At 48.5% G+C, this 11,847-nt stretch overlaps 3 protein-coding genes across 4 annotated transcripts; 2 read left to right on the top strand and 1 right to left on the bottom strand.

Moving 5' to 3' along the window:
* Nucleotides 1-1,884: 1,884 nt before the first annotated feature.
* Nucleotides 1,885-6,359, top strand: LOC101767148 (CBL-interacting protein kinase 17). Its single transcript, XM_004960361.4, has 12 exons — nucleotides 1,885-2,391; nucleotides 3,893-3,964; nucleotides 4,106-4,213; nucleotides 4,359-4,439; nucleotides 4,526-4,579; nucleotides 4,663-4,788; nucleotides 4,887-5,096; nucleotides 5,221-5,325; nucleotides 5,453-5,569; nucleotides 5,679-5,750; nucleotides 5,843-5,917; nucleotides 6,030-6,359. Exons 1-12 carry the CDS (start codon nucleotides 2,119-2,121, stop codon nucleotides 6,153-6,155), a joined length of 1,419 nt encoding a protein of 472 aa, XP_004960418.1. The 5' UTR covers nucleotides 1,885-2,118; the 3' UTR covers nucleotides 6,156-6,359.
* A 531-nt stretch (nucleotides 6,360-6,890) lies between these two features.
* Nucleotides 6,891-9,901, top strand: LOC101766454 (peptide chain release factor 1). Of its 2 annotated transcripts, none has more exons than XM_004960359.4 (11): nucleotides 6,891-7,119; nucleotides 7,325-7,425; nucleotides 7,564-7,662; nucleotides 7,748-7,931; nucleotides 8,033-8,081; nucleotides 8,160-8,238; nucleotides 8,388-8,462; nucleotides 8,547-8,624; nucleotides 8,742-8,900; nucleotides 9,152-9,247; nucleotides 9,324-9,901. In XM_004960359.4, the coding sequence occupies exons 1-11, from the start codon at nucleotides 6,978-6,980 to the stop codon at nucleotides 9,510-9,512; spliced, it is 1,251 nt and encodes a 416-aa protein (XP_004960416.1). In that variant the 5' UTR covers nucleotides 6,891-6,977; the 3' UTR covers nucleotides 9,513-9,901. The 2 variants fall into 2 exon arrangements, with proteins under 2 accessions (XP_004960416.1, XP_004960417.1); XM_004960360.4 differs by having other exon boundaries at nucleotides 6,959-7,119; nucleotides 7,560-7,662.
* A 706-nt stretch (nucleotides 9,902-10,607) lies between these two features.
* Nucleotides 10,608-11,794, bottom strand: LOC111256641. The gene is made up of 2 exons (XM_022824916.1): nucleotides 11,312-11,794; nucleotides 10,608-11,230 (listed from the first exon to the last, which is right to left on the bottom strand). Exons 1-2 carry the CDS (start codon nucleotides 11,568-11,570, stop codon nucleotides 11,175-11,177), a joined length of 315 nt encoding a protein of 104 aa, XP_022680651.1. The 5' UTR covers nucleotides 11,571-11,794; the 3' UTR covers nucleotides 10,608-11,174.
* Between the last annotated feature and the right edge of the window lie 53 nt (nucleotides 11,795-11,847).

Below are 11,847 nucleotides of genomic sequence, written 5' to 3'. Positions count from 1 at the left end.
TCTCTCTCTCCCCCCCCCGCGAGGTCTCCGGCGCCGGCGCCCGCTCCCGCGGCGGCCGCCAGAGGGCGCCGCTGTGCACCGTGGCGGCGGTCCTGTCCGCCGTGCTGCTGCTCGCCGCCGTGCTGCTGGCGACGGAGGGGCTAAAGGAGGAGCGGGTGGCGGAGGGGCAGCTATGCAGGGTAGAAGGGTCATTTGCCACAGCAGTTGCTAAACTTTAGCCTCCTTCCCAAACACCCTGAAGGGCTAAAGTTTAGCACCCAATTTGATGGTGCTAAAATTTAGTCCAAGGCTAAATTTTAGCACCTTGCTTCCAAACAGGGTCTAAAATGGACTAAATGGACTAAAAAGTGGTCCCCCGGACCACTTCCCCCCTCCCCTCTCTCTCCCCCCCTCAGTCTCTCTCTCTCCCCGCCTCCTTCGCCCGAACCGCCACCTCCACCTCGCCCGCCGCCTCCGCCTCGCCGCCGCCGCCTCCAGCCAGCCCCGCCGCCTCCATCTCACCCGCCACCTCCACCTCGCCGCCGCCGCCACAGCCTACAGCCGGCCCCGCCCGCCCCCGCGGCCTCGCCACGCCGGCCACCACAGCCTCGCCTCGCCGCCGCCGCAGTCCTCCGGCTCGCCTCGCTGGCCCCACCTTGGGGAGGTCCTGGCCGGTCCCCGCCTCCTCTGGCCGGATCCGTCGGCTCCGCCCGCCCCTGCGGCCTCCGTCCGCCGCCTCCTCCACGATGGCATGCGACGCCTGGCCAGAGTCTGAGGGAGCTCGGCCGGAGCACTGGCCCCTGCCGCGGAAGAAGAGGTTGGCCCTGGACGAAAAGCGGTGGAACACGGTGGTCAACGTCGTGCTCATCGCCTTCGTCATGGCCGTGCCGCCGGTCGTCGTCATCTACGCCGGGGGTGGCGGCGTCCTCCTCGTGGACCCGAGCAACGACATGGTCGCCTCCGCGTCCTTCACGACGTGCATCACCTCGCCCATCACCTCGCCGTTGTCGCGGCGCTAGCCGGCGTCGTCCGCAGATCTCGCAGGAGGTCTCCGGCGCCGGCGCCCGCTCCCGCGGCGGCCGTCGGAGGGCGCCGCTGTGCGCCGTGGCAGCGGTCCTATCCGCCGCACTGCTGCTCGCCGCCGTCGTGGCGCTGGCTGGCGTGCTGAAGGGGCAGCTATGCAGGGGTAAAAGGGTCATTTGGCATAGCATGTGCTAAACTTTAGCCTTCCTCCCAAACACCCCCAAAGGCTAAACTTTAGCACTCTTTTTGAGAGGACTAAATTTAGTCCAGGACTAAATTTTAGCACCCTCCTCCCAAACAGGGCCTAAAGAGTATGCGTGTGGTGCTCTTTGCATTCCATTTTTTGTTAACAAAGTTTGCATTCCAAATTTGATGCATATATTAGTCATAGAGCGGATATAGAAGTTCTTTGTACTCTAATCTAAACGGGCATTAGAAGAAAATCTAGCGAAGGGATATGTTCACCTCGTGCAAACATTAGCAAGGGATATATTGGTAAGCTTCGATCATGTGAAGATTCACTCAGATCATACAATCACACCACGCCGTAGAACAGTTATGCTCTAGATATAGGTGTATACCTAGATACATTATAAAAGTTATGAACGGAGGGAGTAGTATTTTACACGAACCAGTTTATTTCACAGTTTGCAGGAGACACCCATGTCTGGTGTTCTTTGTGAGGGGGTACGCATAGCACATCGTGTTTGTGCGAAGGGAGGAATACAAAGTTAGGAACATGACAAGGGACAATCACACACGATGACACGAAAGGAGAGATCGTGAGAGGCGGATAGAAGCGCACGGAGCCTTGAGAGTGAGTGAGCACAAGTGGAGAGGAGAAGCAGATCAAAGCAGAGGGAGCACGTGCTATAAATACCTCCCTCCATTTCCCGATCGACCTCCCTTCCTCCTCCCCCGCCCCGTCCCCGACCTGCCCAGCGCCCGCCGCGCCAGATTCGAATCAAGCAAGCCAACCACCAGAGCCCCAGTCCATCCAGTAAAAGCAGCGGGCAGGAATCTCGGCGAGGTTCGCGGCCGCCGGTGCGTGGCGCGCAGGCAAGGTTGCCCTCTATCGATCATCCGTCCGTCGCTCCGGCCTACGGAGTACAGATAATGGTGAGCGGCGGCGGCGACGGCGGCGCCGGCGCGGTGGACGAGCGCGGGCGCGGCGGGGCGCTGCTGGGCGAGTACGAGCTGGGGCGGACGGTCGGGGAGGGCAACTTCGGCAAGGTGAAGCTCGCGCGGCACCGCGGCACGGGTGCGCACTTCGCCGTCAAGATCCTGGACCGCGCCCGCGTCCTCTCCCAGCGAATCGGCGACCAGATACGCCGGGAGATCGCCACGCTCAAGCTGCTCCACCACCCCAACGTCGTCCGCCTGCACGAGGTCCGTACGATCGATCGACCCACCTCCCCCCTGCCGCCGTCCGCTGCTCCTCCACCTTGATCTCGTCTCGCTCGCTCACACAACCACCATCATGCATGGATCCATCGATCCTTCCGCTGCCTAGCTTCTCTAGATGGTTCGATTCGGTTCCGACTTAAAAAAATGGAGGATTTTTGGGGACTCGTCTGTCTAGCTGTGTAAGTTCCAGAAGCGATTTATTTATTTATCAACCGACCTTTCCCGCATTAATTACTGAGAGGATAAGCACCGTGTCTTTCACCCAGTACTAGTACTAGCAGTAGTTGAGTTTACCTTTGTGTAGCTGGATTGATTGGATAAGGAATACTTAATTGTTCGCGGTAATTCCTTATTTGCTGTAGACTTCCACTAGTTGGCTAGTGCTCCTACTTGCTGCCACCTCTTCTTTTTACTTGTCTTCACCTTATCACCAAACACGTGAGACATCCTTTCAAGAAATATATATCAAAATTAAAATTAAAATTTGTCAGTAATTTTGACTTTTTTTGTTATAAATTCTCATGGTGGAAATTGGTTCATTCAATCACCAAAATATTTTTCCAGCACTTTATTTTTCCTGATCCTTTTTATACTACCATGATATAAGAATAATTACAATTGGATCGAGTAAGTCTACTATATGAATCACGACTATCTAATTTAATTTGTTTGGTCCAACAACCAAAGGCGAATCGTATAGTTTCACTGAAAATTTTTTTGGTGCTCGGTAAACCTCAGTTGTGATGAAAAATCACGTGGACTTGGTCCACCCTGGCCCATCCGCTGGGACCGGCGTGTGGGCCCGCAGCAGCTTCTGTTCTCGAGATCTACGGCCATGCTTCGCTTGCTAGCAGAGTAAAAAAAATGACCTGGTGGACTTGGTGCTCCATGCCTCTGGGTCCACCAATTATTGGCAGCATCCAGGACCCGGATGCCCCTGGCCCAGGGGCTCCACCAGCGAGCGAGGCCCCACCCGCACCCGCTCTCGCTGTGCCCACCAGTCCCAAGTATTCGGTGAGGTCGTCCAGGGCAGGGTCTCACTGATAGTGATTGCTTCTTCGTACTGATAACTGAAAACGCTTCAATTCTCGTACTGATTGGGGACACTTCTGCGTATGTTTTCAGTTCGATAAACAAGCACAGCTAGCATACCCTTGCAGAAAACCATGATACAGAGTATGGACCTTTATTTATGCTAGGATTACTTAATTTGGCTTGCAACGCTGCAGCTAAGATTGCATGTGTAGCTGTCAGTTACTACCACATCCAGTTTCCACTTCCGACTAGCAGGGCCAGTTGCTCCGTCCTTATCCTATTTTTTAATTTGCTTGAAAACGAAAGAGCATGACAGAGACGAATTTGCTGGTCCAGAATCCAGATTCACGTCTTTTTCATCGAACCTCTGTCAATTTGATCGTGTTCGTCATGTTGGCAGCTGAGAGGATGTTCGTTCCTAACTATCTGAATTTAACTCGTCACTCAGGTTGCTGCTAGCAAAACCAAGATTTACATGGTGCTTGAGTTTGTCAATGGGGGCGAACTGTTCAACAGGATTGTAAGCCCTTGCAAACCTCACCTTTTCGTCGCCCATTCCTTGCACCTCCCTTTTCCAGAATAAATTCCATGTTAGATGCGGTTAGTTGGTTCCATAGGCATCTGATCCCCCCAAGTTGCTTCCTTTGATGCTATTGGAAAGGCCATCAAGGGAAAACTCTCGGAGCAAGAAGGAAGGAGGCTCTTTCAGCAGCTGATTGATGGTGTCAGCTATTGCCACGAAAAGGGTGTCTACCATAGAGACCTCAAGGTGCCAAATGTTCCTCATTCTATTTTTAATGATATCGTTCCTATCAATGTTTATACATGCAGCATGTACTTATTAGCAATATGCCATCTCAGCTCGGTTATATATTCCCTGACACCGTTTTTTTTTAATTGCTAACTTTTCACAGCCTGAGAATGTTCTTCTTGACACAAAGGGCAACATCAAGATATCTGATTTTGGCCTCAGTGCTTTACCACAACATCTTGGGGTATGATGATTTCTTGAGTTGGGTTATCTCAAATGAGTCCTAAGTAATCAAGTTGCTTATTGTATTCTATGATATGTGACTTTCAGAATGATGGGTTGCTGCATACAACCTGTGGTAGCCCCAATTACATTGCCCCTGAGGTAAAAGTTCGACATAAAGCACTTTGAAGCCAAACAATTGCTTCTGATATACAGTTTCTAATTCTTGTGCCAAATGCCTGCAGGTTCTGCAGAATAGAGGATACGATGGATCCTTGTCAGATATCTGGTCTTGTGGAGTGATTCTTTATATGATGCTCGTAGGATACCTTCCATTTGATGACCGGAATATCGTTGTTCTTTATCAGAAGGTACTTATTCAGATAAAACTGAATGGTCTTTATAGTTCGGTTCTAGTACTTCTCTGAGGCCACTTCAATGACATTACTTTTGACCTTACTTGTTCTAGATTTTTAAGGGTGACACTCAGATCCCAAAGTGCCTTTCTCCTGGCGCACAAAATCTTCTTCAGAGGATTCTTGAGCCCAACCCAATGAAGCGGATCACCATGGCTGAGATCAAGACGCATGAATGGTTCCAGAAGGATTATGTTCCTTCTGTTCCCTTCGACAGCGATGATGAAGATTCACAGCTTGATGTAGTTCTTCCAGCCAAAGAGGTATACGCATATGGGCATACTGTCTCGGAGATTATCAATATCCTGAATATAGACGTCCATTGTACACATCTGCACCCCCACTGATTGGTAAATTTTCGTTTCCTTTGTATTTTTTCTCCTGAAGGAAATTAATCAACCACCTGCGGATAAGACTACTCATCAGATCAACGCTTTTCAGTTGATTGGAATGGCATCATCCCTTGATCTTTCAGGGTTTTTCGAGGAAGAGGTATGTAAATTATATTTATCAAAACAATATAATCTGAAAGGCTGAGGAAAAAAAGAAACATCACTACAGCTACAATAGTGGTATTCACGCTGAATTCTGCCCCCTGAGCTATTTTAACTTGTTGCAGGACGTGTCTCAAAGGAAGATCAGATTCACAACAACGCATCCACCTGAGGATTTGTTCGACAAGATTGAACGTTCTGCAAGCGAAATGGGCTTCCAAGTACAGAGGGGGCACGGCAAGGTTAGTACAGGCGTCCCATCAGCTAGAACACTGTAACTCTATAAGCATATACTGGCATTACAGTCATGTTTGCAACGAACTATCAGTAACGTGCATGTGATTTTTTCAGCTCAAAGTGACGCGGAACTGCACTGGAACAAAGAATCCTAAGAACCCTGCCTCATTTCTTGTCTGCACCGAGGTAAAATGCCCCCTTTTTTCAGGGAAAAAAATGGCACTTGAGAAGTATGGAGATAGGCTAACAATGAAGTGGTATGCTGTTTGTGATCCCAGGTGTTTGAGCTTGGCCCCTCTTTGTACGTTGTAGAGCTCAAGAAGTCCCATGGAGAGCCTGCACTGTACAGACAGGTAAGGAAACTGCCCGTCATTCCTATGAATCCTATGGCTTCACTGTGACTGTAGGAAGAAACATCTTCAGAGCTCGTGACTGAGTAATCTTTCTTCTTGAACGTATCTGCAGCTCTGCGAGAGGATCGGCAGTGACCTGGGTGTGTTCAAGATGGAGCAGATCTTTGGGACACGGCCGGTTGCCGATGATCTTGCGAGCTTGGACAATCGATCCGCGACGCCTTTGGTGGCATTGTGACCAAGGCTGCCCCCCTGCCGTGATGTAGCTTGAGATCTAGGGAAGGCGAAGCAGTTCAGCTGCAATGCAGCGAGGAACGGTTGTAGGATCACAGTTCGCCTGAAATAGGGGAGAAGATAAAATAGTGTAGGATCATGCAGTGTAAACAATGCCAAACAGAATGTGAAATCAAATAAATGGATTGTTTTCGGTGGCATACATCAATCTAAATGTGCCGTGGCCAGAACTTTATTAAGAAGAACAATACAACAACATTCACACCAACTTGACCATGACAAGTACTCGCGGTATGAGTTACGAGCTGTATGAGAAACAAAAATAATTACAAAACATGAGGCAAATTTCATTTTTGGTAGATTAGACCATTTTAATTGATGTAAGGAGTAAAATGAGCCAAACTTTGCCCCAGAGCTCCGGCTCCTCCTAAAACATGGAGTAGCCATTTTTTTTTGCTTCAACTTATTAGTAGAAAACAACTCCAGCTCCCCTAATGCTCTACTATGCGTTGAGCCGTTTTTAGCTTCAGCCAAGGGGCTCTTATTAGGGTCAAACGAGAAATTAAATTATTCAGGTGATAAAATATACCCAGGAGCACTTACCCACAGTTTTGAGATCACCAGGCTTGAAATGGGCCTTTTCCTTGAAACCCATGATCTCTTTCGAGTTCCGAGGGAGGGTACAATTGCCGCAGAAGGCGGAATTTGACACAATACGTAAACATCTGTAAGAGGCGCTTTCTCGTGCTAAACCCGATAGGCCGAACCCGAAGGAAACCAGCACTAGAAGGTTCTCACTTCTGCCGCCGCCACCGCCGCCGCCGTGATGCAGCATCACCTACGCCGGTGCGGCGGCGGCGCCCTCGCCGCGCTCCGACGGCTCCGACACATCCCGTCCTCCGCCGCCGCGTCGCCTCCCGCAACCTGGAGGCGTCCGTGCCCTCCTCCGCGGCTCTACTCCACCGCCGGTGAGCACCTCTCCTCTCCGCTTCTTTCTCCTTGCTTTCTCCCCTCTTTCAGATCCGAGCTCGCGCGCGATAGTATGATTTCGGCGTGCATCACCTCGAAAATTGGCTCCCTTTTCTGTTGCTTCTCTTGTAACGTTTGAGCTGCTGCGAGAAGAGCAGAGCACACTGGAAATCTCGTTTTAGTCCCCTTGTTTTTTCGCATCAGAGATGAGCCAGCAGCTTCCTCCGAACTTGGTGGGGATCATGGAGCAGAGAATGAAGTTGATCGAGCAGAAGAGCGCATACCTCCAGGAGCAAATCAGCCAGGTAATTTCGGATTGGCAATTTAGCGAGCTCCTCTTTGGTGCTCCAAAATATAAGCAAGAATGGCACACATGATTTATCATTGTGTAAGGGTATCCTTACCGCAATAGCCTTGATGTGAGTTGGTGTTAATGAAGACAGCCAGCCACCTCGCCCGAAGAGTATTCGAGGGCTAACAAGGAGCTCCGCAAGCTAGAGAGCACCATGGAGTTGATCAAGGAGCTGAGATCGAAACAGGAGGTAGTAATCCGGTTACAACTTTTTACATGCTGCAACCTACACTTTGAACTATTGATGATTCAGACGAGGCTATATTTGTTTGTAGGAAATTGAGGGTTTGAAATCTTTGGTAACAAATGCTTGTGAAGAGAAAGACATGCGTGAGATGGCAGCTGAGGAGCTACTTGAGACTGTTGAGGAGGAGAAACGATTGCAACATGAACTGTTTAGATCGTTGCTTCCAAAAGATGAAGCAGATGAGAGGGACTGTATATTGGAGGTGCGGGCAGGTAAAGCCAGCGCTCGCCCTGTACATTCATGAACACCTTCATCCTTCCAGTTTTACTCTATCATTAGGCAACAGGTGGTTGATGATGGTCTCATATTGCAGGAACTGGAGGAGAAGAGGCATCTTTGTTTGCAATGGATATATTCAGAATGTAGGTTAACTTGCTCTGGAGCAAAATGTATGTGATCTTCAATCTATGTTAATAAAACTCGATTCTTCTATGTTATAGGTACGAGAAATATGCCCAGAAGAATGGGTGGAAATTTGATGTCATTGGCATAATGGAGTCTGCTGTGAAAGGATACAAGGTACAATCTTTGTCGATGTTTTCCCAGTTTTGTTTGTATATATGCACTTGGTTTTTTCACTGCAGCATAAATGTGGCCACCATTCCAAGATCTGGAAGCTCTTAAACTCCTGATTCCTATATTTCGTATTGTTATTCATTTGTATGAAGGAAGCTAGTGGAACTATATCAGGTCCAGGGGCATTTGGCAAACTGAAGTTTGAGAGTGGCATTCATAGAGTTCAGGTACAATAATGGGACATGATCATAATATCAATCACATTTACCTACTTGGATTTTATATTATTTGACATAACCTGTTCATGGCAGCGAGTGCCAGTGACTGAAAAATCTGGACGGCTGCACACTAGCGCTGTATCGGTTGCCGTTCTTCCTCAAGCTGATGAGGTTGGAATTGGATATACCATTTTGATTGCCTTTTTTCCCATTCAACTTTTGTTCATCTGTGCAATTTCCAATTTCCATCATGATTACCCGTTAACAAAATCACTTCTGGAAATGTAGGTTGATGTCCAACTGCGGAATGAGGACCTGAGAATTGATACCTACAGGTCAGGTGGCTCTGGAGGTCAGTCTGTTAATACAACTGATAGTGCTGTTAGGGTAACTCATATTCCAACCGGAACAGTGGTTGCAATCCAAGATGAGAGATCACAGCACATGGTAAGATTTTGCAAACATCATGAACAAAATTTTATATGCACATTCTAATATAAGTCCCCCCTTTAAAACCTGGAAAGCAGTAGTTCTTAGAGCTCAGTTTCACATCTTTTCATTGATTTTTCATCTCAATCTACTCATTTCTTCATAGCCTTGCTGTCATTAGCACAACTGCAATATTTGAACTGAGTTTATTCATGTCCTGTCGATTATAAAGAAATTGATATGCTAATTTTATAATTAACTATCACTAGAACAAGGCTAAAGCTCTCAAAATTCTCCGAGCGCGACTGTATGAAATTGAAAGGCAAAGACTCCATATGAACCGATCAAAGCTTCGATCAGAGCAGGTAATCTTAAATTGAAATTTCTGTCCCCCATGTCAAGTTGTTAACTACTGGTTTTCAAGGCCTAACTTGTTTGCAGATTGGAAGTGGTGATAGGTCTGAGCGAATCAGAACATACAACTTTCCACAGGGCCGTGTCACAGATCATCGTGTTGGAATCACTCACCACTCCATAGCAGATGTCATGGAAGGGGAGAACCTGGATGTATTCATTGATGCACTCCTGCTTCAAGAAGAGATGGACGCAATTGCTTCTTTTGCAGCATAACCACTAAAGTTATGAAGCCTAACACTGAACCGGCAAAGACAAGATGGACCTCTGGATTTGCTTTTGGCCTGTTTTTCCTGCTTCAAAATCTGTAACTTTACATGATGCAGAATTTTGGTGTAGGCAGTAGCACATTGATGTGTCACTCGTATTATTTTATAAAATTGAAATGGGTTCTCTGGTGCTGAAGCTTTGGATGAAGTGGAGCAAGACATGCCAAGCTGATGTTGTTTGGCAGGTTCATTTGATTCCAAATTCTGCTTCTGCTTCTCATTTATGTAATAAGCTCATGTTGTATGTCCTAGCTCAATCCCGGCTTGTGCAGCTATTTTGGCAGAGCCTCTGGTTAATTCAGCAATGAAAAAAAAAAGAAACTACAGTTGTGCTTATGTATTTTTGTTCTTCATAAACTTTCTTCAACTGACTAATTTGTGGGGAAACTTGTTGAGTGATGCTCACTTCAGCGTTAGTAAGATGAACTGGGATATACGCAACAGAGTTTAGTTGGAGATATCCACTGTATGCCTTATGCATCTGCTTTTATGCTTCATTTTCATGGCATTCCTAGTGATTGGCTATCAACTTGCAAAAATCTCTTTCCGCGAACTTGTGGCAACGACTGTCATCCGAACTTGAGATATACTCCCTCCATCCCAAATTACTATTCGTTTTAGCTTTAGCTTTTTTAGGGCATAACATGCACCTAGATATATATTATGTTTAGATACATAGTATGTATCTAAGTAAAATCAAAACGAATAGTATTTTGGGAAGCTTTTGACATGCAACTAGATATATATTATGTCTAGATACATAGCATGTATCTAACAAAAATCAAAACGAATAGTATTTTGAGACGGAGGGAGTACATGTGTACAACTTTACAATTACAGCCATGGGATCTTCTGAGGACTGAATCACTGGTCCTGTTACTTCTATGCAAATCAAAGGGTGGCTGGAACTGACTAATAATTTCCTGTACATTATAAATTGCTGCATAAGATTGCAAGGTCCATGACTCCGTGTTGAAAGAACTAATACAAGACAAACAGAGAGCTCACAAGTGGTGTACGTACTGAAAGTTGGGGAGGTCCATAAAAACACACAATTGCATTCCACAAACGCCTAAATCTCTTTCATTTTCAGTTAATGCCAGCACTTTTGGTGTCCACTTAAATCTGGGTGGGCACTGGGCAGGGCGATTGCAACCCCCTCTACCAACTAAGCAATCGCTCGGTCCATCTACAATGAAGCCCGACGACAGAAATGGAAGTGCAAGAATCTGCTCACCATTCCAAAACCCCACTATCAGTCTAGTTGGTACATAGCACTCATGTCTGCTCAATCCAGCTCCATCAATGACGAACTGAAGGTGTTAAAGACAAAAGTTTTAGTAACTGAACACCTGGTTGAGTTTCAGCACGCAACATTCATTCACCGAACAAATCGGAATACTGGATGCAGACCAGCTACATCAGACTCATCTAGCATGTCAAGCCAAGAATATAATTTACGGTGAGAAGAATCTGAAATGAGGATCCTAACGCCCTTCAAGATGACTAACCCTGAGATTTCAGTTTCTCCTCAGATTGTTTAGCTGCACAAAGACGCAGTTGATCAGAAGAGGAATGGGAAGAAGCATATCACAGTGTCCCTCCAATCTCACGATTGCAAGGTCCCAAATAGCGTGGGGCGATCCTCTCTCGGCGCCGCAGAACCTGCAAAAATTTCACACCAATCATTGAACAGAGTAATAAATTGGCTCCCCATTTGCAGTGATTCAATGTGTGCTGGCTCACCTTGCGCCTCTTGTTTCACCTCCCTGGATGGTGGCGGCGTGGGCAATGGCATCGATGTTGCCGCTGCCGCAGCGGCAGCTGCGGCGGCGAACGCCAGCGCAGGCTGCTGCATGGCGTTGAGCTTGAGCAGCCTGTCCTTGTCCCTGTTCGCCTCGGTGCTCTTCGGGGTCTTCTTCTTGGGCGGCTGGGGGGCCGGGACGGGCCTCATCTTGGCTTCCCTGGCTTCGACATCCAGCGCGCGGAACGCGGCGTCGAGCATCTCGCGGGACCGCTTCCGGGCCGCGGCGGCCTCCGCGACGCGGCGCTCCGCCTCCTGGCGGGCGGCGGCCGCGGCGCGGCTGATGGAGTCGTGCGCGAGGCGCGCGGCGACGAGGAGGACCCGCGCGTCGCGCTCGTCCAGCGTGCGGCGGCCCCCGCCCCCGGCGGGGGCGCGGGCGTGAAGGAGATGGCCCTGTTCTCGGCGGCGGCGCGCAAGTCGGCAGACGAAGGACGGCGGGTCCCCCGGGACGCAACGAGAGGTGCGCGACGGAGAGGGC

The sequence above is a fragment of the Setaria italica genome, chromosome III (assembly GCF_000263155.2).
Source record: "Setaria italica strain Yugu1 chromosome III, Setaria_italica_v2.0, whole genome shotgun sequence".
Lineage (NCBI taxonomy): Eukaryota > Viridiplantae > Streptophyta > Magnoliopsida > Poales > Poaceae > Setaria > Setaria italica.
This window is presented reverse-complemented; position numbering and strand designations above follow the sequence as displayed.

Excerpts from the sequence above, each read along its gene's own strand:
- LOC101767148 (XM_004960361.4), top strand. The coding sequence starts at position 2,119 with ATGGTGAGCGGCGGCGGCGACGGCGGCGCCGGCGCGGTGGACGAGCGC. Across the intron at positions 4,580-4,662 it reads CCAATTACATTGCCCCTGAG|GTTCTGCAGAATAGAGGATA; the intron begins GTAAAAGTTCGA and ends AAATGCCTGCAG. Across the intron at positions 5,570-5,678 it reads TACAGAGGGGGCACGGCAAG|CTCAAAGTGACGCGGAACTG; the intron begins GTTAGTACAGGC and ends TGATTTTTTCAG.
- LOC101766454 (XM_004960359.4), top strand. The coding sequence starts at position 6,978 with ATGCAGCATCACCTACGCCGGTGCGGCGGCGGCGCCCTCGCCGCGCTC. Across the intron at positions 8,082-8,159 it reads GCAATGGATATATTCAGAAT|GTACGAGAAATATGCCCAGA; the intron begins GTAGGTTAACTT and ends TCTATGTTATAG. Across the intron at positions 8,239-8,387 it reads CTGCTGTGAAAGGATACAAG|GAAGCTAGTGGAACTATATC; the intron begins GTACAATCTTTG and ends ATTTGTATGAAG.
- LOC111256641 (XM_022824916.1), bottom strand. The coding sequence starts at position 11,570 with ATGCTCGACGCCGCGTTCCGCGCGCTGGATGTCGAAGCCAGGGAAGCC. Across the intron at positions 11,231-11,311 it reads GGTGAAACAAGAGGCGCAAG|GTTCTGCGGCGCCGAGAGAG; the intron begins GTGAGCCAGCAC and ends AAATTTTTGCAG.